Here is a 27,423-nt window from a genome sequence, read left to right on the forward strand (position 1 = left end):
CGCATCTTAAGTCAAGTGAGACCCCATGTTCTGATTACACTAAAAAAAGAGGCTCTGAGATATCAGCTAAGGGCAAGAGCTTGATGACCCCTGATACTGGAGGCAACATTTCAGCACTTCCTGAAGCCCTATTGAGATCAGCATAGTCAGTAATAGCCCAAGCAGAACTGCCTGCCCAGACTGTGGGGAAAGATGCACTCTCTAGTCTTCCCATTCAGATGCCAGCCTGCTATGTTGCATTGGACAACCTGGTGATTTTCCTGGAACTGAACAACCCATTGCTATCTGGAGATCTGCACCCGACACCAAGTCAACACCCCATACCGTCCCCCGGATCTCTTCCAGGGGAATTTGGAGGGCTTCTGCCACCTTTTTCAACATGCCCTGAAAGGTCATCGGAGTATGATGGATAATCTGGAATCACCACCTCATCTGAGGAAGATGAGGAGCACTGCTGACCTCTTGCCCCTGGAATAGGTCAAAGAAGTCCTGCATAAACTGCTGGACATCCTCCACAGTTTGGTCATAAGCAAAGTGTTGCTGATAATTAATTATCCTATCCTCAAACCAGCCTGCACAATCTGGCAAATGCCTGCTGTAATATCCATGGTTTCCAAGCAAGCAGGTCTATTACATCAACAGGAAAGGGGGAGTGAGGTTCTTGCAGAACTGCATGGAGACAGGATGGATCACTTGATGATTACTTGTTATGTTCATTCTCTCTGAAGTACCTGGCATTGGTCACTGTTGGAAGACAGGATACTGGGCTAGATGGACCATTGATCATTCCTCATTGGTCATTCCTCATTCCTCATACATTCCTCATACATCATTCTATGAAGACGGCTTTCTTGCTTAGGATCGCCTCAGTAGCAAGATATCAGTGATGCTGCATCTAAGGTTCATCCTTCAGATGGTATGGAACTTTCACATCAACCACAGCTTCTGCTTACCTGTGTTCTATCCCAAGCCACACGTCAACAAAGAGGAGGATTGCATGCCTCAGATGGGCATAGAACCCTAGACTTTGGCTTGCAGAGTACTAGGCTGTTCCAGATGTCATCAAGGCTGTTTGTCTCATTTTCAGAAAGCATAAAGGGTAAGACTATCTCCAGTCAGAGGCTGTTAAAGTGGAATTCAGGCTTCATAATACACTGCTGTGAGATGAACAAGGTTACTCTTGAGGGCAATGTGAGAGCACATGCATGAGAGTCTGGGCAGCCTCAATAATCTCCCTCAGGGATATCCCTATCATGGACATCTGCAAGGTGGTGGCACAGGACTCCATATCTACGTTCACAAAGCACTACATGCTGGTGCAGGCAGCTGTCTTGGATTCCTCTCTGGAAAGAGCATTGGTACAAGGCTCCAGGCACCCATCTCCTCAAGGGGAACAGTGCTTGTGAATCACCTGAAGTGCACTACACACAGAGACAGGCACTCAAGAGAAGAAGAAAAGATTACTCACCTCATAGTAACTGATATTCTTTGAGATTTGTTGCCTCTTTGTGTAGGCCATTACCCACCCTCTTCCCCCTCTGTCTCAGATCCCGTACTTGAAATCTGCAGTGGAAAAGGAAATGAGATTGTGGTGGTCTGATGCTACCCCTTATAGCCTTAGTATGGTGCATGAGGAAGCCATGGGCACATGTGCGGACCAAGCAGACACTGCTAGAAGAAATTATCTGATCTCGGGAATTTGGAGAGCATGAGCAGACTGAAGTGGACTATATATATATTCATAGCTTCCAAGGCCAGTGGGGATCAGCGTGGTCATCTAGTCTGACCTCCTGTATAACACAGGCCACAGAACTTCTGCAAAATAATTTGTAGGGCAGATCTTTTACAAAAACATCCAATCTTGATTTAAAAATTGCCAGTTATGGAGAAGCCATCATAGTCCTTGGCAAATCATTCCAGTCGTTAATTACCCTCATGTCAAAATGTACACCTTATTTCCAGTATGAATTTGTCTAGCTTCAACTTCCAGCCATTGGATTGTGTTGTAGTTTTATTTGCTAGATTGAAGAGCCCATTTCTAAATATTTGTCCCCCCTGAAGGTACATAGACAGTAATCAAGTTACCTGTTAACCTTCTCTTTATTAAGCTAAATAGATTGAGTTCCTTAAATTTATCTTTATACAGCATGTATTCTAATCCTTTAACCATGGCTTTTCTCTGAACTCTCTTCAATTTATCAACATCCTTCTTGTATTGTGGACCTCAGAACTAGACACAGTATTTCAGCAGTGGTAATACCAGTGCCAAATACAGATGTAAAATAACTCCATATGCCTACTTGAGATTCCCATTTATGCATTCAAGATTTGCTTTTGGCCACAATGTTGCACAGGGATATAATAAATATCTGCCATAACCCTGAAATCTTTTTCAGAGTTACTGATTCCCAGGATAGTTCCCCATTCTATAAGTATGGCCTACATTCTTTGTTCATATATATTTATATTTAACATATATTAAAATGCATGTTGTTTGCTTACATCCAGCTTATCATGCAATCCAGATCACCCTGTATCATTAACCTTTCCTCTTTATTATTTACCATTCCCCCATTTTTGTGTCATCTGCAAACTCTATCAATGATGATTTTATGTTTTCTTCCATAAGAAGAATGTTTTTCTTCTTTTCATTGATAAAGATATTAAATAACATAGGGCCAAGAACCAATCCCGGCAGGATGCCACTATAAAAATACTTGTATAATGACAATTTCCCATTTAAAATTACATTTTGAGACCTATCAGTTAGCTAGCTTTTGATCCATTTAATGTGTGTAATTTTATATCATGCTAGTTTGTTAATAAAAGTGTTGTGCAGTACTGAATCAAATGTCTTACAAAAGTCTAAGTATATTAGGTCAACACTATTACCTTTATCAACCAAATTTGTAATCTCAAATAATCAAATAAGATATCAAGTTACTATAAAAGGACCTATTTTCCATAAATCCATGTTGATTTGCATTAATTACATTACCCTCCTTTAATTTTTTTTTATTAGTTGTGTCCCATATCAGCCATTCTTTTATCTTGCTGTATCTATGTGAGCTCTTCAACCATATCATTTAAAACTCTTGAATGTAAGGACCTGCTGATTTAAAAATGTCTAACTTTAGTAGCTGTTGTTTAACATCCTCCCAAGGTACTAGTGGAAGGGAAAGAGTGTTATCATCATCATATGTATATGTTCTGTTGGCCATAAATTTATTCTTGTCCCTTTGCTTTCCTTATCAATATTCTACAGTTCCTAGTTTCTGATTTACTTAATTACTATCAGCATCCCCTTTCTTCAATTTGCTATATATTATTTTTTATAGCTGCCTTCACTTCCCCTCTCAATCAGTTCTTTTTTAAAACTAATTTATCCTTCTTCCTTGATTGTGGGATTGTGTATTTTTGGGCATCTAGTAATGTGTTCATAAACAATTCTGAATTATTATCCACAGTTTTCTGATTAATTTTTTCCTCCCTGGGGAATCTGATTAATTTGGCTCATAGTTGTTTGAAGATTTGTTAAATTGGCCCTTTTAAAATACCAAGTATATATTACTAGTCTGGACCTTATTCTGTTTGCACATTATAAATGTGATCGTCACAATCACTGAATTACTATTAATTTTTAGTACTGTGATCTGTTCCTTTTTTTCTGTCAAAACAAGGTCTAATGTAGAATTCCCCTGTGCTGGATGCAACACATTTCGAGTCATCTATTGTCACCTATAATATTAGAAATTCCAAGGATGGTTTAAATCTGTCAGCATGAGACCTCCAGCATATATTACTGAAATTGTAGTCCCCCATGATTATGCAGCTTTTATTCCTACTCAATATAGATAGGCATGTAAGGAGCTAGTCATTCTGTTCCTAAATGTGATTTGGTAGTCTATACCACACGTCAGCTAATACCCCATCTTGTGCTTTATGTGTTAATACATTGATTAGCACTGTATATATAATTGTCTTCTGGTTTATCAATGCCATTTTTGACATGGAATGCCACTTCCCTTTCCCTTTTGCCCTCTTGATTCTTCCTAAATAGGTTATAAGCATTGATTTTAACATTCCAGTCATGCAAATCATCCTACCAGGTTTCAGTAACACCAACTTGATCAAATATATGCTCATAAATGAGCAATTCAATTCCTCTTGTTTGTTACCCAGGCTCCTATCATTGGTGTATAGGTAATTAAATAATTTCTTCTTTTCATGTATTTTGGTTCCTTAATTAATTTTGTTCTCAACATCTCGATTTTTCTGATGAGTGCTCAGATCTTCCCTCTTTTTACCCTTCCCTTTTGTTATTAGTTTAACATCCTTCTGACTATAATAGCCAGCCTGTCACTGAGGAAATTTATTCTGCTTCTACTGAGGTGAAGACCATCCAAACTATAAAGCCCTATCTCCCTATAGAAGGTGGACCAATGTTCCACAAAATCAAAACCCTCCACCTGACACCACTTATCTAACCAGCAATTCACACATCTCAAGGAGCTCCAAATACTACAAGATAAGAAACTTTTCCTTCACTTGAAACCCCATATGTTGAAGTGTTCATTAGAGAATCACAATTTTCAGTTACAACGAAGTAAGTTTCCAATCCTTGGGATTGCAGAGAAAAGCATGGAAATCTGACCTGACTGTATTCTTGAGGCTCAAAACCCAGAAGGCAAATAAAATGAATAATACTAAATGAAAAAAAAAAATTCTAATGATTTTTAAAGTCAATCTCATGATTTTTTACAGGTTGATTCATTATTTTTGAATGCTCAAGGTTGGCAAAACTAGTGAAATGAGTGAAAGGGATGGTTCATAATAGAATAGTGCTAAAAGTCAAAGGTAATGTTAGGGTTCCTATGACAATGGGACAATCACAGTGATCTGGGTAGTGAAGACTTCCATGTGTCTCTGTGTAACATCAAATGATCAAAGAATTATTTCCCTTTAATTCCTGAACTTTCATTCAGAATTAGTTGCTCACATATGGTTAAGTTGAATACTAATACTATACAGTAGTATGACAGACTGTAGTTACAGCCTATGATGGCTTAAACTGATATTTTACCTAAGTAATTAATAAAACACCCTGGGCAGGAAAATTCTGCATGTTTGTTCATTTATTTTAGCTTCCTTTGCTTTTAACAGCCATAGATTATAAATTGTTCTCCATGCAGATCACAGGCTAGGCTGATAAATTTCATGGATTTGTCATGGTGAAAATATTAAATTTCATGCTTTGTCACAAATTAATAGGAAAAACATTAAAACCATGCAGACAATGTATATAACTTAAGCAGAATTTCAGAATGCATGCTTATAAATAAAGCAAAATAAAGCAATACTTTTCACGGAAGCAGAAAAGATCTCTGAGGTAGTATAGTTTAGCAATGCAACTTTAAGTCTTATCAGGACTTATTTTTGTTCAAATAAAATTTAGTATTATATTGGGTCCCTCCTCATCTCCACCCTCATCTGTGGCTAGGCAGAAATGGCAGCTCTGTGAAGTCTGCTTGCCCTCCCATTCAATAACCTATGGTATTAGATAGATCATACAAGAGAGTAAGGGAGAACCATAGGTCCCCATATCTTCTGTTTGGGCATGGAGGGATAGTGGTGATCTAACCTATGGTATCTTTCATACTCAGATATCACAAAGTACTGAATAGACAGTGGTAGTGTAGACTGGATTACAGGACTTCATTTGAATGTCTTTACTGAACAACAGTATCTCCAGCAGTGTAGCACCAATAGTACTGAAATGCAGGGTGTTCATCAAGTATAAGTTGAAGTCTTCAGGGAACTGAACTCAAAATCTTCTGTCCCTGAGGTAAGAGGAAAGTGTCAACTGAGACATGCAGACAGCACAAAGGGTAATGTTGTTTTTTACTCATGTAAGTAAAGGTTCAGGATTTTTCAGAATGGAGGCACTTTACACTGAACTCAAAAGGTAGACTAACTGCCGCTCTAAGCAATAGAGAACATTAAATTATCTGCCCCAGGGAACCCTTGAGAGATCCTCCAAATGGTAGACATTGCTTTCCCTGTTTCTGAAAGATATAGTGCAATATTTCCTGTCTAATCCATGAAGATTATTGTGTTTTTCACTAAATATTTCTTTGTAAGAACCTCTGTTACGCATCATAATGGGCTACCTGAGTATATCACAGTGGCTTTTGCTACATCAGGTCAAATCACAATGATGAAATCAATACAAGACCCATATATTTATCTCCCCTGCTTTCTACTGTATCTTATATTTATTAAACTTAACATTTTCATCACTTGCTATCTGCATTATCTTTCTCAAGATACTATCATCATACTTCATCAGTGCAGCAATAATCATATCATCACCAGTTATATCTTCTCCCAGAATATCAGCACGTCTCGTTATTCTTTTTCCAAAATATTTCATTGGCATATTTAAACTCAAATGGCAATCTGAAAAACCAATAATGTCCTCATGGCACATTACATGTACCTAACAGAGAGGAATGCTCATCCAATTTCACTTGCCAATATCTGTCTTTCTCATCTAGTGTTGTAACAAGCTGCTGTCCTTCTAATTGGTTTTACATTTCCTGGTTTAAAACAGCTTTCTGGGGTGCAAAAACACTTTAACTGTCCATTCTTTTTCTCTGTTACAACCCAAGTGCTGACCCATACTCTTGCAACATCTACGTTCTTAATTTTTTTTTTTTTTTGCTAAGGACCAGCTTCTGCCACCCTTACTCCCATTGAGTAGACCCTTACCGTATGATTGATCCCATTCACTTCACTGTTGATTTTAGTGGAACTACTCATAGAGGAAGATATAATTTAATGGGGTAAGAGGAAAAGAATTTGGACCTAATTTAACAATTGTTTCTTTAAGTTTCCCAAGAATGGTAAAAGATACCTTGCTACAACCACATACAACTGGTACAAAATTTCTTTCAATGTAAATATGTTGGTCACCCTGAATCTGTCCTGTTCCTGCAAACAGGTCAAGATAAAATGTGACATCGTCTTTGGTGGTTAAATTTGTCATTTAAGTGTCTCACTCACCTCAGAGTGTTATAGATATCACAATAGTTATGTACAATGATAACTTCCCTTTGCTTTCTTTAGTGTCACATTCAGCTTCATCACCCCTTTTGACTTAATGGAATAAATTCTCTGCAGATATAAATGGGTGAAGTACCATTAAAGCCAGTGGAGCTATGCTTGTTTACACTACAGAGACTGTATCCCAGTGTATTTTCTCACTTTGGTTTCTTCTAACTCTCGCTATGGCTACACTACAGAGCTTACAGCAGCACAGCTGCACCGGTCAGTGGTGCAGATGCTCTAAGCCGAGAGAGAACTCTCCCATCAGCTTAATTACTCCAGCCCCTGTGAGCAGCGCCAGCTTTGTTGATGGAAGTAGCTCTCCTGCCGACATAGTGCTATTCACACCAGAGCAAAATAAATGATGCTGACATAACCTGTAGTGTAGACATAGCCTCTGAACCTCATGACCCTTTTGAGTAGATGTAATGGTGTTACGTTTGCCTGATCTCTGGTGCCCTGTTTGAATGTGGTGAGAGTGTGATCCCAAAGATATAGATTTAGACATAACTCTATCTGTTCCAGCTGCTCCTTCCTTTCTGCCTGGCACACAAAGCGACAACAGGCTCTAATTAAAAGGGTGGCAAAAGATGCCCAGTTCATTCGTTGTTTTCTTGCTCCTGGTGTTTTCTGGAAGAGGAGGGTGAGACAATCCCTTCATCTTAATAAAGGCGTCTGATGGAGTTAGGCTGTTCTCAGTGGTGGCAAATGACAGAACAAGGAGCAATGGTCTCAAGTTACAATGAGGGAGGTTTAGCTTGGATATTATGAAAAACTTTTTCACTAGGAGGGTGGTGAAGCACTGGAATGGGTTACCAAGGGAGGTGGTGAAATCTCCATCTTTAGAGGTTTTTAAGCTGCGGCTTGACAAAGCCCTGGCTGGGATGATTTAGCTGAGGTTAGTCCTTCTTTGAGCAGGGGGTTGGACTAGATGACCTCCTGAGGTCCCTTCCAACTCTAATATTCTACGATTCTTGTTTCTGAGCTACAGCTTTCCCTGAGTTCTTCTCAGAAGTCTAAAGAGATCTTGAGTCCTTTGTGTCAACCACCAAGTCTACCTGACAGTATTACTTTGCTTGGCTCTTGCAGAGTTTGATTTAGAAGCTTTATCTGAGACCTTTGGTCTGCTGAAACTGTACTGGCAATCTGCCCAACTGTAGGGTTGCCTCTCCTCAGCCCCTTCTCCTCTAAGAAAAATCTCTTTTCTGATTCATTCAAAGAGGCTCTGATGATCTTTCCAAGTCTCCCTTGGCTGCTTTCTAAAGAGATGGGATCTCATTGCTATGGCAATTGGAGCCAAAAGTTAGAGCTCCAGTACAAGAATGTTGGAAGTAGTTTTATTTTTGCTCTGGAGTCATTGTTGCAAATAGATGTGTATTAATATGACGCTTCTGGCATTGCCGAGAAAGATTGGTAGGGCTCACAAACAAAGCTATGCATAGGAAACATTTCAGAAAGCATACATTATTTAGAAAGGGTAAGCATATATCATTCTATCCTGTTTCAACAAAGTAAGGACATTGATAGTTTTGCTATTAAGTCATTATTTCTGTAAAAATTAGTTACATTATATCAACTCAGATTTCTGCAGAGGAGATTTTTGCCCATCTCTAAACTGCTTTGTACAAATGGATTGTATTTAAATATTTTGCCAATGTATAATGTATAAAATCAGGTAATCACTACAATATCTCAGCAACAATGTGGCCTTAGAGACCATAAAGCTTGGTAATTGGGCAGTTCTGCAGCATATGTAGCATTGTACGTATAAAACTGCAATTACAGTGTCCTCTCCATTGTGTGAGGTATAAGGTGCAGACTGAAGTGGAATTGGTTCAGCAAAATCAAAGGCAACAAGGAAGTTTGTAGCCAGGAACATGTCATGAATAATCAGAAGTGTTGCTGTTACTTGAGAAGTTCATGTCAGTGATAGTGTGATGCCAACAGTTTCATTATACTTTTTCTAGCGTTACCTCAATCTGTATTATTTCAGCAATTTAGTGTCAGACTTTCCACAAAAAGGAATATATAATTTTGTTCTCTGTGTATCATTGATTTACTTGCTTCTTCCATCAGCTGTTGCATGGTCCATTGAACATAAGTTTCACTGACCATAATTTGCAAAGATGGGATCCACATTAAATAGTTTTGACAAATGATGGTCAGTTTGCCTTACAGAAATTCCACCATAGTTTTGGAAGTGCTCTACTACTTAGATTTGTAGTATAATGGATAAAGATGATGTTAGCTTCAAGGGAGACTCCATGGACCATGCATAATGTAAATAGAATGGAGGGGTGCCTTCTGTTAAATTCACTGAGAATAGATCTAGTATGTACTTATATTGCCACTGGCCATCCAAAAAAAAAAGGCATTGTGGCAACAGAAAAGTGTTTTTTACCTCTCCAATACTGTTAGTGTCAAGATAGTTTAGATTAAATATGGTTGTTGAAATTTCACTGATAATTTTCATGTTTCAAAATGTGAAAGAACAGTAGGAGTCCAGCACTAACTGCCACCCACCCACATCAGCAGGTGGAAGAAATTGATGGGGCCAGCTGTGAAAGTTTCATTTGCAAGAGAGGGAGACGCCTGCCAAGGAACAATAGTTTGGTCCTTCCCCTGGGAGTCTCTGGCACCCATTGGCCAGTTGGGGTAGAAGGGTGCTGATTGGCCAGCATTCCCAAGCTCCCAGAATGTAGCCAAGCACAGGGGCCACGTGGAGCTCTTCTTAGTTCTGTTCCATAGGTCCACCCTACCCACCCAAACTAGGAACTCCGCCTAATAAATGCTGTAGATGTAGCCGATTGCCTGTTTGGGAGTCAGGAAGGAATTTTTCTCCCGTGGGCCGATTAGTAGAGGATCAATTTTTCTGACTTCCTTGTAGCACCTTCAGGCCACAATGGGTTAAGTAGGAATATGCTTAGAACCTGATTGAGGTAGTGGAGTGGAATTGTTTATTAGTCACCACTTGGGGCAGGTTTCCAGTTCAGTTAAGAGAATAAAATGAACCGTTCCCAAAGGTAAAAAGCCTGGGATTTTGGTGATCACCCTTGGGTTCATATAATAGAGTGAGGCCTTGTAGCCTTCGTGGGCTGAGGTCAGACCTTGTGGCCCTCATGGGCCAGGGTCCCCACCCTGCCACATCTCTGTCCCCCTCACAGAATGGAGGCTGCTAGGACTCAGAGAGAATTAGTCCTGGGAGGTAGGCTGAGGAGAGCCTACCCTGCCTTCTGGGTTATATGGTAAGGAGCCCTGTAACCCTAGTACCAGTTACAGGTTATATAGTAAGAAGCACTGTAACCCCGCACTAGCACGCATTAAATGTCTGGTATAGGAGAGAATGGGTAATGGGCAGGTAGTGCCAGTCCTGTGTTAATGTTTAATAAAAGTTGTGGCCTGCTGCTTAACTCTATGCATGTGTCTGTCCTCATTTTGCCATTGTGTCCACATCAATTTGTCAGTTTATATGCGATGATAAAGTGGATGTGTCCTATACAAGCTGTTAGATAATTCAGTGAGTATGAGTGGCTTACTGTTGACAATTCTTTATCATACATAAATTGCACACTCTTATTGCTCATTCTTTTTCTCTGTGCTTTTGATAAAGGTAAAAATTCAGTAGATCATACCTTTGGATTTTAAATTCATTGTACATGCCTCCTCTAGATGTGTCATTAGATAATAACAACAGACTGCTACAGTCTGAGAAGTGTGTCAATAAGGATGAATTGTGATGCTTAAAAGACCTTCAATATTCACTTGCAAAAGGCACATTAGGGATGCAAGGGTCTTGATGGGACAGAGCGTGCAGTTGCCAATATGAAATATGAGCAGATTCAGAGGAAAATTTAGAAGATAGTTAGACACTTCAGTACCCTAGATTAGAGGACTACTGCTCTCATAATCTCAGAAAACATGATATGAAGGTAGCTGTGTTTCCCTCTATGTTGTTCTGAACTATTTAGAGTAGATGATGATGAGGATTGTACTTTCTTTGATAAGGTAATTCCTGCATTAATAATAACTGATTTGATGACTAGGTTTATTATTTATTTATGAGCCATAAAACAGTTGATGTTCTAAAGCTGTCAGTCATTTATATAGGGTGCTCAAAGATCACTGCTGGCTTTCACATTCTATTTCAGATTGTTAGATGAGTCTTTGGTTCTCTTGAATACATTGATACACTAATGTAAGCTATGCTTTTATTTCAAATTACAATTGAACATATGAGCTTGCAGTGTCCAGTGGGCAGCAATGAACATTGTAAAATGGAGGTTTCTAGGGTTGCATCTGGGACTGGGATTATTGTTTGGGGTCACACCATTGCATAATCCCATGAGTGGTTGGCTAGAGTCACTCTCTCACTGAGTTGGGGGGTAACTTGCTTGCTGGTGGCTGTGTGTGAGCTGCCCAAGAATAGGAGTTCATAGAGCAAAGTAGAGTAAGACTGGCTCCAGGAGTGGGGGATTGGGGTGACACAGTGATTCACCAGTCCAGATTCCACTAGGGGAACTTCACACCAGTGCAGTCCAAATACCCCAGTTAGTGCACACACAACCATACCCACAGCTGAAGGGTATCTGTCACAGGCCATGCCCACATGATTCTGGAAGGTGTGCCAACTGCATGGGTAAGGAGATAGCCAACTGCAGCGAGGAGCTCATTGAATGCAGGGCACAATACTGCATGACTAAGGGTTCACCAACTCAGTCAGTCTCCGGGATGATAGAAAAACAGATGGATAGTGGCATAAACAATCTACAGAGCAGTGGACAACAAACTCTAAAGACAACAGATGTCGTCAACAGGATGGAAAACCAAGTCAGAATATAACCAAGGCATGTCATGAAATGTAACAGATTTCTGAGCTGCTTTTCTGGCTGCTGTCTAGTTCTGTGGCCTTTGTCCATATAGTCGGAGCACTGCTGAAGTACAGTTTATGCAATTTACATTTGCTTCACTGCAGGTTTTCACTTGCCTCTACTACTTGCATGCTGCATTTTAACTTGCACCACAAGTTATAGAATATTCAGGATTTTATCCTAATGCCAAACTTAACCATTGGATGTAGCTACCACTGAAATCAGCGGAAACTGAGAACATGTATCTGAGCATTGAATTTCATCACAACAGTAGCAAGCAATGTAGTTGACAGGATCCTAACAAAAATGGCTAACAGTCATAATACCCCATTGCCTGAAAGCCTGTGGCTCCCATTGACTTCAGTGCTTCAAAAGACAGACGTGTCTGAGAGGTTAAAATTTGTGCCATTTGTAACATCAATAAAAATATTAATTTAATTAGCAGAACACATTTTAATTTAATTTTGTTTCTAATGCTAATTTTCTAGTGGCGTGCATCTGATTTATTGATTTTATATATGTTTGGCCATAATCTGCTCAAATAACAAAATATGACAAATTGCTCTCAAACAGAAAAGTAGGCTAAACTTGTAGAATATATATATTTTAGGAACAGCTAATATAACTGTGTTTACCACACAGTAGGTGAAATACCACACTCTTTCCTTTTACTTAGACTGCAGTATCTGGGTGGTAGTGGTTGGTTAATGTTGACATTTTAATGCCGATCACTAGCTTTGAATTGTACCTCCACTCTGATCAGTAGTAGCCAGGGCCTTGTTCAATTCCGATTTAAATCAATGAGAGTCCTTCCATTGACTTTAATAAGCACTGAATCAGGCCCCAAATGACTAAGGCCCCAGTATGACAATGCACTTAAAAACATGCTTAACTTCAGGTAAATGAATAGTCCCACCGAAATCAGTTAACCTGAAGCTGAAGTGAACGGGGCTACACATGAACTTAAAATTGTTACCTACATTGCCGGTGTAGGGCCTAAATCTGACATTTTCAGATTAGCCTAAAACCTGCAACTTCTTACAGTAATATGTTTTCAATATTTTATTTGCTATTATTTCCTTTCCTACATTCTTTTTGAAAACAGATTTTTTCAAGATCTATTCATTGCTCTTTTTAAAAATGAGTGAGGAAGAATAAACCAAATTTAAATTATATTTAAAAAATTGAACTAAAAAGTTAGTGTGATAAGTCAATGCTGGATATTAATAGAAGCCTGGTCTGAGCATAAATCTTGTTAGCTGCTCTCAGCTCAGACCAGCAAACAGTATTTAACCACAGTAGCAGAACTTGAAAGTGAAAAACAATATCCAATTAATGGAGATAACTGTACCGTAGAACAGAAATACTGTAGAACAGGTACAAATAAAGGAAAATAAAACTTCGGGGATGGTTGGAGGTTTATGAAAGTAAAATGAGTAAAACTCACATCAAAACTTAATATTTGGAAAAAACAAAACATAGCCCCAAATGAAAAACCTGCTTACTTCTGGGAAAAAAAATGAAGGGGAAACAAAAATAATCTATCACAGACAGCACTGGTAGAAAAGTTGATGGTTTGCATAAACAAAATAAAGGAAACGTCTAATTAAATCCACCTGCTGTTGAGGGGAATAGGAAAACAGCTCCACTTATCTTTATTTTTAAAAAATCCTGAGGAAATTACAAAAATAATGACACTTAAAACTGAAGTAAACAGGTTTTTTTTAAATATCGAAAAGGGGATTTACATATAAAAAGGGCATTTCAGTTTTTCAATCTGCTCTGTTAAAAAAGCACATGAGAACAAATAAAGCCATTTCTGTAACAACGAAGAAGGAAAATACAGTAAATATTTGGTGTATTCTGAGGATATGCTATTTTCCTCATATTTCAGGTTGGAAGTTGCTTTCAATTATAATCCTAGTTTTTACACACACCCTAATTTTGCCAAAACTAAAATATCCTGGCTGAAATTTCATATGTGTAACCTTGGATAATACTTGCTTCCTTTATAAAATTTGAGATCTACAGATGAGAGTGGTATATAAGAGTTAGATTTGATTGATTTATGTAGAGATTCTCACATAGGACTAGATACCCATGTCACATTCTAATTGGCTGCAGTTAAGTCTGTGTGCAATAAACTTGTGTTGACACAGGAGGCGAATAAGACAGATATAAAATTATGGTTAAAATGAAGGCCACAAATTTATTACTTCATAACAAGCTAAACAGAAAGGGGTTAATCACCTCCTACAAATCTACCCATCAAACTGCACTTTCCATGGTGGACAAAATGGAGACACATGACAAACTAAGCATAAATCTTTATAGCTTGGTGTGGTGCTCTGCCCCCCTCTAATGGCACCTAGCCCAGGTAGAGATTGATGAGTCTGCTACGGCGTTAGCTGAGGGTCATGTGGCTTTTAGCTGTAGAGGCTTATACACTGAGTTTCAGAAGTCCCAGATTTGATCCTGCCTGCCAACAACCGGGGTCCATTGGCATTACAGCCACACCACGTCTAAGCCCTAAACTGGGATCTGAACCCAGCTGCCAAGATCCCCCAACCCTTTCCTTTCAATAGGGGGATTCCATCCTGACACCAACCCATGGACATTTTGGACTTTGGGTTATTTGGACTACATTGGTACTTAATATTTCTCTCCCCTGCCCCAACACATTTACTCAGGCTTTGCATGAGCATGCCACACAGATCAATAGAAAATAAGTGTGTTTATGTATACCATAAACTTCTATAGAAATGTAACCCCCCACACCACTTGAGTCTGCCAGCTTCTGGAACTTTGAACTGAGACTATAAGGTGCTGTGGCAAAAGCACTACAACTGTGATGGCTGCCAAAACCCTCTGACCCCCTTTTCCAGCATTCTTAATGTTAGTGTTAGTGTTAGCAGTTAGCATGATCTGGACAAACAGACCACTGAACCAATGACAAGGCAAGGCTGCACATCCCCCAGGCCACAGCTTGACTTTTACAGAGAAAGAGAGTTAAGTTTCAGTTTTGGTTTGGAAGCTGGGAGAGAAATAGTGCTGCTCACAGAGTCCCTGCTAAACTCCCACTCCCCACCAAAGGGAGTTCTTGCACTGCTCTGAGACTCAAGCTATATAACTCAGACAGCTCCAGCACAATAGTGACAAGCATCCAGCAGAGAGAGAGAGCTCTGACTCAACATCAACTACCAAGAGCCAGATAAGACCTCAGGAAGACTCCAGACCAGGAGAACTATGGAGCCTGGTTGGAGTGAGGCGAGGACCCCACATCATTCAGGGGTCAAATGAAAAGGAAGGTGTCTTTTGTTTAAGCTGGCCAACACCACAACGGTGCAACACTCCCTCTCTGCAAAGTCAGCCTCAATCTTCATGTGCCTCAGGATGGTGTCAGGGAGGCAGGTGTTGTTAGAGGAGTGTGTGAGTGTTAGGATGTATGGAATTGGCTTATTAAGCAATGTTTATTAATGATTGGTTAACCTTAATCCTTTCCTTCCCCCGATCCTATTTTCCTGTTCCCAATAAAGTCACCCCCTCTGTTATGCTGTTATTTTGGGTGTGTCATTACTTTTTTGGTGTTTGTTTTACTTATTTTATAGTCCCCTTTCTACAGGGCTTTACATGCCTTGCTACCTAGTAGTAGTGTTGATTTTTCTCAAGGGCAGTGCCCTGTGTATATGGCACAATGAGGAGTCACCTTGGGTGGAGGCACCAAGAAAAAGAACCCATGCAAAGAAAGTGGAGAAGCTGCTCCAACTATTGGTGATAGCAAGCACCAGAGAGAGAAAATGGAGGAAACTTAAGCCACGCCTTAGGGGCGGGGCTACATTAGAAATCTGTGACTAGTTTCAGAGAATATGCAACTAAAAATTCAGGTTCATACCTCCCAAGACAGGAATCTTTTAAGGAGACACAAACTTGTTTTACATAAGCAGACCTCTTAGTGCTTCAGCATAGTTTATGACTGTTTACATCTCCATATGTCTTTTCTAAAAGCTGCCTCAAAGTGAACGGTAGATATATTAAATGTAAAACTTAAACTAGACTAATTCACTTTCTTCTGAAATGTCAATGATTGAACTTTTTTAGAAAAAGATACTTTGTTTTATAAAGACTCCCTTTCTATAGCAGTTAATTAACATTGCTCCTGCAAATGGGCTCTAAAATGGTTACAATCACCTTTTAAACAATCTAACATCATATAAGATTTGGATAAAGTGGTGTAATAAAAATATATTATAACACGATAGATATTTCATTGTCCTCCCACAATAGAATCCTGGTTTGAACTGACCTTGAGAATGCTGTATGAAAAATGGAGTTGTAAAGTCAAGGATAAAGAATCTTGTGTCATTTAATGTATTCCATTATTGTTTTTATTTTCCTGTTTCTGTAAATTTCAATGGCTAATGAGGACACTGAGTGAAATTTTGAATTCTAAGCTAACAAAGACTACACAGTCAAAATATCTGGCTATGTCTACACTACTGCTTGTGTCAGCAAAATTTATGTTGCTCAGGGGTGTGAAAATTCCACCTCCTTGAGCAACATAAGTTACACCAACACAAGTTACACTGACATAAGTGCTTGTGAGCACAGTGCTATGTCAGCAGAAGCAATTCTCCCACTGACATAGCTTATGCCACTCATGGAAGTGGGGTTTTTTATGCTGATGGGAGAGCTCTCACCCATCGGCATACAGCATCTTCACCAGACGTGCTGCAGCAATGCAAGTGTATCGGTATAGCTGCACTACTACAACACTGTACATGTAGACATACCCTCTGTAGGTATCCCTCATCTGCCTGCATTATAAGGGCTTAGGCCCAAATCCACAGAGGTATTTAGACTCCCAACTTCCATTGACTTGAGGATCATGGCTCTAGCCACTGTGATCCAGGCATTTGTCACCTCCAGACTAGATTACTGTAATTCATTGTATTTGAAACTGAATAAGAAAATGTGTAACTTCTGGGGTTTCTACAAATGCACAGACTTCAGTTGGTTCAAAATGCAGCTGTTGAATCTCTATGGTTTGGATTTCTGTGAACACATCAAGCCTGTGCTCCAGTCTCTTCACGGGCTCCTAGTCACATTTCAGTTAAAAGGCTTAATCCTAATCTTCAACTCAATTAATGGACCAAACCCAGTTAGGTTAAAAATTGTATTTCAGTTGATGAGCTGCTGACAAATTTGTGTGCTTCTAGGAAAAGGCAAATTTCAAAGCTGTGGAAGACGCACATGAGAGTTGGGGACAAAACGTTCTAAGTCAAGGGGATCCAGCGACAAAAGGAACCTCCAGTAATTAAATGGCTCCAGAATCTGGCCATCAGTAGTAAACATTGTAAAATCTTCCACTATGAAAAAAGCCTTTCCATAACAAAAAATGACACAACATTACTCCCCCTGCCAAAAAAAACCAACCAAACACAACTGAAAAAAATCATACAAATAAATGACCTAAACAAACAAACAAAAAAAGAAGCTAACAAACAAAGAAAAACCAGCCCTACCACAAGCAAAGCTTTTATACCCCAAAAAGGCAGAAGAACCAGACTCCATGAAATCCGCTAGCCACTTTGCTACTACTAAGCAATATTACATGCAAGAGGCTCAGATACTGTGATGATTGGTGGTTGTATAAAACCCTAAAGAGGAAGATAGATGGTAGATTTCTCTGAAGCATTTAAGTGTGGATAAACCAAGGATCTCACTGGCAATGGTAAGCTCTACATTCCTAGGATTTTTTTTTCTCTTACCAGTGTTCTTTCTCTGTGTGTTTATTTCTGTAAAGAAAATTGCTGGCTAAAAATAATGGAAAATTGTTATATAACAATAGTGTGCAGTAGATTTCTGATTACAAGTGCACATGTGTATAGACATGTATCACATTATTGGTGTGATTCTTGGTGTAAGGGACCGGGTACCTAAAAAGTAGGCTCACCTGAGTAGTGAGACAGATCAGAGTACTCAAGGGGACTGTCTGTCACTCCATGTTAAAGCTGTTCTAGCACCTGTAGAGTTTACACTTGGTAGTTGGTTGGTGAAATCTAAGGGTTTGTCTACATCACTGGTTATATCAGCATAATTTATGTCACTTGAGGATGCAAATAAGCTGTGCTGCTGTGGAGCTTCTTGTGTAGACTAGCCCTTATTATAGAACTCACAGTCAATTTGGGGTTTGTGCCTCTGTGCTTAACAGTGCCCTGAGGTTGATACTCATGCTCTTGGGTCAGTGCAAGCAGCTTGACAAGCCCTACTGAAGCTTTCAGTTTATTGTATCTCCTTAAAAGTCAGCAGTATATAGTGTATAGCATTCTATTGTGTGTCTAAATGATGGTGGTTGAAAATACTATCTTTCAGAGGATGACATATAAAATTCCCATAAATAATTACGAGAATAGTGTCTCTAGCTTCCTTTTTAGTATGCTCAAAATGTTTCTCACAAGTTTAAATGGCTTTTTTTTATAATGTTGTGCTTTAAAATGCAGATTTATTTTCCTTTTGTCCACTGAGTAAAGCTCTGAGATGGATATTATTTGTAAAGTTTGGATTTGCAAATAGTTTTATTATTCTGTGCTGATATACACCAATACAAGCAACTCAAAAGTCAAAGTGAAACACAGATACTCTCTTTTCAAATATTTTTCCCATATGTCATTTAAACATCCATCAAGCAATGATTCATAAGGATTAAAATACCAAAGTGATGGCTTAATTCCTTAGAGTGAGTATAACTCAAATGATATAATAAAAGTGTTGACATCAAAGTGAATTCCAAACAAACCTCAAGTGACAATCAAATAATTTAAACATTGAAAGACATCTTAAAACCATGAAAGCTCAAGATGAAAGCACTACAACTTACCCCTATTTATAATAAAGTTCTGAGAATCCCTATGTTTCAGGGATAATATAGCACAAACATGTCCATTCTTCAGTGATGCATATCAAAAGTGAGTGAAAATATACATATTTATAGCAAATGATCTTTCTGCAAATATCATGACCCAATTCATCCCTGGGGCAAATACACTCAGTTCTTAACTACCTTTTTAGTTAAATTTTAACTACCTTTTTAGTTAGATTTTACAGACACAAGAGGCAAAAATCTAACTAAAAAGGTAATTGAAATCTAACCTTTTTAGGTAGATTTTACAGACACACGATGTTAAAATCATCCCTGTAATAACTCCACTAACTTTCATGGGGTTATATTAGGTGAATTTGGCCCTTTCAAATTTGGTTATGTATACATTCATGAAAAGTTACCCCCAAAGACAGACAACCAGGCAAAAAAGCAGGCCTACCTGGGCTAAGAATTAGTTATTGCTAAAACCAACATTATCGAAACCATCAAGCAGGAATACTCACATTAGAAGGCAAAAATATCAAGAAAGTATGTGGGTTACAATACATCAACCTGGGCAGCACCAGATGGGTCAACAGAAACCTCAAGAAGGAAGTGACTGCAAGAATAGGAAAGGCATCTACAGCATTTACTAAACTTAATAATGTATGAAAATCAAAGATATACAGAAACAGAACAAAGATAAGAATTTTCAATTCAAATGTAATCTCACTGCTAACGTACAGCTGTGAAATGTGGAGATCTACTAAGATGTTAACAGAGAACTAGATGTCTTCAAAAACAAATGCTTACAAAAAATTCTGGTAATTGGTTGGAAAGACTTCATTACCAATAAAAAGCTCTGAGAGATCACCAACCAGTAACTTGTTTCCACCAGAATCAGAAGGAAGTGCTGCATATATCTGGGGCATGTACTCCAGATGCCAACACACAGACTGCCATATGATGCTGTCAAGTGTAAAAGTGTCGAGAGAAACCTCAAGAGGAGGGCAGAACAGTTGATCTCAACACCATTGAGCAGAAGGAAGGAGCAGTAAATGACAGAGATGAATGGAAAAGACTAATTTTTGCCCTGGGCGCAAGAATGATGTACTGCAAGCCATGTGCCATGCCTGTACGTGAAGTGAGGCACAAAATATTTAAAGTATTTGTAATTTAGTATATTCATTTATTTAGATTTTTTAAAAATTCATACACCCAAAACTCTGAGTGCATGCACAAAATATTAATAGATAATCCATGAATGTAATGAATTCATGTGATATACAGCTCAAAGCCATGGAAAGGTACTTTGTCAGAGGGCAATTACTTCATACTGCAAGCTCCAGGTTTCTCCAGAGGTTGGGTTTTTTGTTTCCTCTGACCTAACTGCTAACAGTAAACCTTTGCTTAACAGAAAAATAGCTTTTTTCTCAAACACGCAGGGTTAACATTTAATGAACCTTTCCCCCACACCACTCCCAAATCCTCACTCCCTTACTTGGCATGTCTAACAGGAGAGCAATGTCTACTCTAAAATATCTTGTTATTAGGATGGAGCTTTATGGTCCATTAGGTTAGTTCAATGCAAACCGCAGATTTATTTGGAGAGGCTTCAATCAGAAAATTTGAAAAGCAGTTTACCATCTCAAGCCTTTAAAAAAAATCATCTGACCTGATGAGACAAATCAAGACCACACTGGTGATTTAATGGAGCAATCAGCAACGTGTCAAATCTGATTGATGTGTCCCTTCAGAAACCTGACAGGTGATTTGATCCCCCTTGGCGCAGACAAATCTTCCCCTGAAGACCCTATCGCTAACACAAGCTGGGGAAAGATTTTTCTAGTCAACTGTCTTTTATTTTGTCCTTGAATTGAGGTGATTTTTTGTTCAACCCTTTTGCTTTCATTTGAATAGTATTGTCCTGACCTAAAGATGTTATTTATGACATAGCATAGCACTTACCTTTCAAAATGTCAAATGTTTAGTCAGGTGGTAAAAAGTTATTTCTCTGTTAAGGCTAAGGAAGTAATGATGTAATTTTCACAAAACACCAGTTTTAATGGCCAGGAATGTGTTTTTAAAACAATGAAATTTACACTTGGTACAGAATCAAGGAGCACATGGTTATCTTCTGTTCTGGGCTTTTAGCTGAGCTGATATGGAATGACTGCAGAGAAAGGCAGACTGCAAATAACAAACAAAAATCAATTGGGTGCTCATTTTCATTCAAAAGGGATACAAATCATTCCATTCTAAGTGATCATTTAGTTGTACAAAGTGTATATTTTTGAAAGCTTTATTGAAAAGTGTCATAAAAATTATATTTTTCGCTTATGTCAATGTAAACTACATGAGTTTCTTTTTTGCCTCTGAATCTGTTTAATATAAAAGCTCCCAGTCCTCTCTGCTGTCACAGCTCATTCACGGCCTTCCTTATAGAAGTCATTTTCACACTTAAGAATATATTCTAATTTGGTGTACCAGGCTGCAAATGCACAAATCTTGAAAACACTAGTGGAGATTGTTCTGTTGAAGCCAGACACATCATAAAATACTATAAATAATGTGCAGTATAAATTAATATTTATTATACAATGTTTATATAATACTGAGTATAAAGCATGTACAAATATAAATACACAACGTATTAACAAACGTGTTCCTTAGAATCAAATTAGTGGCATAGATTCTTCCCTGTGTCAGGGCCACTTTGCTTCTTTCCACTAGTTCAAAGTAGCCCTACAACAGGATCACCTCTGTGTAGAGAGCTCCTCTGGGGACATAGAGTTGATCTAATGGTGACTACACCACCTCCTCTTCCTGTGACTAACATAGCAGCTGTTGCTGTGGAAAAGGAGGCGTGACTCCAGCGATGCCTAGCTGCTCTATCGGCATTTGTTGCAACTAGCAACCAACATTATTTAGAGCAGCCTGCAGGGACAATTTGGGACCCGTCTGGCTCAGGATCAGGAGAGTTCAAAGGTGGATTAAAGCCAAATTTGCCTCTGTCTCTTTGAGTTGACCAGTATGCTCTTTAGTTGCAGCCAATGACCAGCGCCATAGTCTATATTAATGTGTGCACAAAAGCCAAATGCAATAGCAAGGATGGTGAGAACCTGTGCTTTTCATGTATTAATTTCTATTTCACATAAGGTTTGCAAGGCACTAATTTCCATTAAAAAGCCATGAGCTTCTAGGGAGTGTTGGGAAGAGAATGCCAAAACACATTTCCGTCTACAAAGACAAGTCTACATGGTGGTGTATATTTTTCTTTGTGGAGTATGAGAAAAAGTCTGTTTAACCTTTGAGAAGTTGAACAAGGTAATCATTTGTAATGTATTAGCAGTAATATGAAATTTCATATAAAGTATGCGTGATCTGAATCATGAGCCCGGTAAGGTCATATCTTTTTAATTATGTCAATTTGCAATTAAAATCAACACACGGGGGTTATTTGTGGAGGAGGGGAACTAATCTTTAAATGTGCCAATTGCAGATCTTGCAACCAATCTCAGTCTGACTGCTTTATTAAAATGTGTTTGGTGTGCTTCTCTAACAAAAATCAATTTTAACACCTCTCTGCAAACAATTTCTTTCCTGTAATGATCATTTTCATTTTTAATTATAAACTTAATTTATCAGTGTAGCAAGATACAATTGGAGATTAGAAGAGTATGGTTTGCTTTAAAATGTACATATACTGAATAATTGAAAAGTGTTATTAATTGAATAATAATGGATTTGAAAAATGTATTATTATTTTATTTTTGATTAAAAACATTTATAAGTTCTCCATCATCATACTATCTGATCACACTTTACAGGCTTACAAAGGGTATTAAATAGCCTACATATGAGGAACAAAACACCATGATCCCTTGCTGCCCACATGTTTTAGAAAGAGAATGAATATGGAGCTGGTCAGTCAGCTAGAAACCTATTGATTTTAATAGGGCCAGTATTTCACATCTAAACTGTGTAGTGTAATCATCTAGAAAAGGACAAGGCAAAGAGAAACAGCTTCTATTTCCTTCTGTCCATAGGGCTAGAGCCTGGAAGAGGCTGAGTGCACTCAGCTCTCATTGACATCAGTGAGTATCGGGGTTGTTCACCATTTCGTAAGAGTGCAGGTTCCAGCACATAAATCTTGACTCAAACACTTCCATTGACTTCAACAGGTTTTGGATTAGACTTGATCTCATGAGAATTGAAGTCAGTGAGAGTCTTTCCATTAATGTCAATAAGCATTGGATTGGGCCTTTACTGATTGTAACGTAAGGTTTACATTTTCAAAAGTGACTAGTGATTTTGTGTGCATCAACTTTTGAGTGCGTAATTTCGGACACTTTAAAGCCTCCTGATTTGCAGAAAAAGCTGTAGAATCTGGGCCAAAGAAAGGTCAGTAGGCCAAAAACTACTGATAATCAAACCTCAAAAGTTTGAAAGGACTGGATCAGATCAGAACCTGGAAGGCTGGATACTTATCTGAACCCTACTCAAACCTCTATTGCCAAATTAATCCCTGGTGTAATTCCACCAACATCAATAGAATTGAAGCAGGGATGAATTTAGCCTTCTCAGTCTGAAAAATTGTGATGGCAATTTAGTACCATTACTTCTTGCTTCCATGTGGGCCTAAACATTCTGCAAGAATAGCATCTTGTGATACTTCAGCACTTCCATGCTAACCAGAATAAGGAGTTAAAATATATGTTTTCCAAACATATGAAAATCTACAAAATGCAAAAAGCTGATCAGGTATCCTTGGTTTATCAAAAATTCCCACTGAATTTAAGGAACCTAAGATTATTCCCTGGGATCAGATTTATTTGGGAGTACAGTGAGGTCCGATCTTGATTGGGGCATCATTGGCATGGAAATATAAATGTTACATCATTATAGCAACAACAAGCCTCTGGAGCTTGATCCTTTGTGCAGTCATTAAATATGCTTTTATTTTATAAAAAATGAATACAATTAATATATATTCCTATGAAAAAGGTGTCTGCTCAGGAGACTAGGAACCTCACACATTTCTTAGGCAGATTCACAATCGGTTTTGCAGCAAGCTGACATAGAATGAAGACCTAATAATAATATAGCATATCTACTTTAGCCCCTTACTGGCAGAATGATAATCCTCATTTTCTAGTGTAGTATCATACGGAATGATTTCAATTTGGAAATATATGCAGAGAGATTGCTGACATCAGCATAGAAAGTAGAATGAAAGTAGAATAAAATACAAGAAAATCTGTTGGCATAGTGTAAAAGGACAACATTGAGAGACAGCTATCATTTAATTTTTGCAAGTTAATTCAGCTCTCACCTGTGTTAGTGGTGACATTTTTGCCCCTAACTACAGGCAGAAAAGCTCAGGGAGGACTGATTTGTCAATACTCCATATGAGGTATCCTCTCTTGACACACAATTGATGTATGTCACATATAGTGAGGCTTAATTAATGTTTATGAAGTGCTCTGAGATCATTTAATGAAAGATACTATAGAAGAGGAAAGTACTTGTGAGTGATAATTTTATTAGGAGGAATATTGTGCTAATTCAAGAAGTTGTATATCAGTCTCACTAAAGCTTAGTTACTACTCACGGTTGGGCAAGAAAATAATCATGGGACACTTGTTAATTAGAAAAACCATGAATATATTTTATATAAGCACAATTACTTGCCCTGATATTATCAGAGCCCCCCTCTTGTGTGTGGATATCACAGGCATTCTGATAGCCCATGTTCAGTGTATAGGATAATGTCCATGGTGATAGACATATTTTTGTCTTCTCAGAGCCTTTATCAGAAACAATAGGTCTGCAGTTACAGAGAATGGATCTTTTAAAATTTATTAATTAGGTTTAGACTCTCTGGCACAAAACCACAGAGGCCTATGGAGTGAGTATTCACTGCCAGAACTTTAAAATTCTTATAACTATTGTGAGGCCTATCTAAACAATGTTTATAAAGTGTTATTTTAATTACAGAATATTAGTGTAGACCAATGGGTGGCAGAGCTGAAAAATGAATTGAGGCCTTCCTGTCTATCTGTCATATAACTTTTCCTGTACTTCATATGATATTAGGGAGCCTCCACCCCTAGCAGCTTTTTCAAAATTCACTGATGCCAAACTTCATGCTTTTTACTTGTTGCATGTGCCTCACTTGGTGAGATTCTGATCACTGCAGAATAAGATCTTAACATAGGATGAAAATGGGGCAGAGGCCCATGGACAGGTACTGTTAAATGGAGTAAATTTCATCCCATGTGAATTAGTTTCAGTGTCCCAATATTTCAAAGGGATCCAATTTTTTTTTAAATGACTTTGGAAAAAATACTTCCCCACCAAAATAGCATCAATTTTAGCAACAACAACAAAAGTTAAAAATTTTATTGAATTTAAATCTATTATTTTATTTTATATTATTTTATTTTATTTTATTTATTTTATATTATTTTATTTATCTTTTATCTATTTATATTTTAATTTTTATTAATTTTAATTAACATTTTACATTTTATTACATTTAAATTTTAGTAAATACATTTTATAACTGTGTTTTATACTTAATTTTTGACATAAATCTTTTGAATAAATATTTGGTTAATATAGCTTTGAGCCAAAATGGGTATTTTTCTCCCTGGACTTGTGCATATAACAAAACAGGGAGTTACCTTCCTTTCTGCTGTGCCCAGTGGGCTAGTGAGCTTTCCGGGTATTCCAAAATTATGCTCTGACACTGACTCTCTCTGTGGTTTATGCAAATCAATTATAGTCTATGCTTTTGGAAAAAAAGGAAGATTATATTACTTACCTGCCTCCTAGGCACATTGTGAGGATTAATTAGTTAATGTTTGTATAGCTCTTTGAAGATGAAGGTGCTATTTAGGTGCTAAGTGTTATTTTTATATGCTAAATGGTTATTATAGGGTGGTGCTTCTGGCAATGCAAGCTGTTCAACTTGGAGTTACAGTATTGTTTTCTCTGTCTTTTAGTATCCATGACACTGTGGGTGCAGTTGCTATAGACTGTGAAGGTAACGTAGCTTGTGCAACGTCAACTGGAGGCATCACAAACAAAATGGTTGGACGTGTTGGTGACACCCCACTCATAGGTATGAAAAGGTTTAGAATAGTTAGCAAAGAATCAAAATATTCAAACACTTTTGGGACATGAGCATATATGCTGATGGGAAAGCAAATTGGTTAAGGGAAGGTAGACGCGATGATTAAAATTGCGATGGCACTTTTATTAGCTACAATCTATTATTTGCTCATTAGTGACAGTGAGCTCAGCTCCACACTGCTCTAACTTGCACCCAGGGCAGGCCGAGAGCCATAATCATTGAAAGGCTTTCCACAGACTAGAATGAGCTTTGGATCTAGCCCATAAAGCAGAAGTAAATCTCCATCAGAACCTTATAGAAATGGCATTGTGATTTAGCAAAAGGATTTGAGCGTGTTCCACTTACCTATAGTTTTGCCATTCTTATTATTTATAATATTATAGGTGTGTGTGGCAACTTAACTCACCAGCAAAAATGGCAAGCTTCTGTCCCTAAACACTAATTTAGAAAGTAAAACAGTGAGAGATAATAATGAAAGACATGTTCCAGAGGGGTAGCTAAGTTAGTCTGTTTTTAGCAAAATAGCGAGAGTCCTGTGGCACCTTAAAGACTAACAAATTTATTTGGGCATAAGCTTTCATGGGCAGAAACCCACTTCATCAGATGCATGAAGTGGAAACTTTAGTTTTGTAGGTATATATACACATGCAAGGATGGGTGAGTTACATCACTGTGAGGAGGGCAAATGTTAACAAGATAAATTCAATCAGGGTGGATGAGGCCATTCACAACACTTGATGAGAAGATGTGAATGTCAAAAGAGGGAACATTATTTTTTGTAGCAGGCTAGCCACTTCCAGACTCTATTTAGACCTAGTCTGATAGTGTCAAGTTTGCATATGAGTTCCAGCTATGCAGTTTGTTTTTGAAGTTTTTTTGTTGAATTATGGCAACTTTCAAGTCTGTTACTGAATGTCTAGGGAGATTGAAGTACTCTCTTACTGGTGTTTGAATGTTACCATTCCTGATGTCTGATTTGTGTCCATTTATTCTTTTGCGTAGAGACAGTCCAGTTTGGCCAATGTACACGGCAGAGGGGCGTTGTTGGCACGTGATGGCGTATATCATATTAGTAGATGTGCAGGTGAACGAGCTCCTGATGGTGTGTCTGATGTGGTTAGGAACTATGATGGTTGAGTAGATACGTGAGCAGAGTTGGCAATGGGGTTTGTTGCAAGGATACGTTCCTGGGTCAGTTTTTCTGTTGTAGGTATGCAGTTGCAGTTTTAATAGAAGATAGTTATTGGGAGGAAAAGAATTATAACAATGAAAGACCTTGAGATATGCTTACTGGGTAGTTTACCACATTTTATTACTATGCAGTGTTCAAATTTTATGATAAGTGAACAAATATAATACCTAGGATAATCACTGATGGGACCAGGAAAACATTAAGCAATTTTCATAAATAAATTTGGAATATGTCCCCCTGTCCTACAGTTATGCAG

At 38.1% G+C, this 27,423-nt stretch overlaps 1 protein-coding gene across 4 annotated transcripts in view; it reads left to right on the plus strand.

Moving 5' to 3' along the window:
• LOC137164615 (isoaspartyl peptidase/L-asparaginase-like) overlaps positions 1-27,423 on the plus strand; it is a 188,993-nt gene that overhangs the window by 126,635 nt on the left and 34,935 nt on the right. For all 4 annotated transcript variants that reach the window (XM_067565516.1, XM_067565518.1, XM_067565517.1 and 1 more), the window contains exon 5: positions 25,845-25,963. In XM_067565516.1, the coding sequence (XP_067421617.1) occupies positions 25,845-25,963 (119 nt within the window). The remainder of the gene's footprint in view (positions 1-25,844; positions 25,964-27,423) is intronic.

The sequence above is a fragment of the Emydura macquarii genome, unplaced genomic scaffold (assembly GCF_026122565.2).
Source record: "Emydura macquarii macquarii isolate MOO-44397 ecotype Brisbane River unplaced genomic scaffold, CSIRO-AGI_Emac_v2 contig_2680, whole genome shotgun sequence".
In the NCBI taxonomy this organism is placed as follows: Eukaryota; Metazoa; Chordata; order Testudines; family Chelidae; genus Emydura; species Emydura macquarii.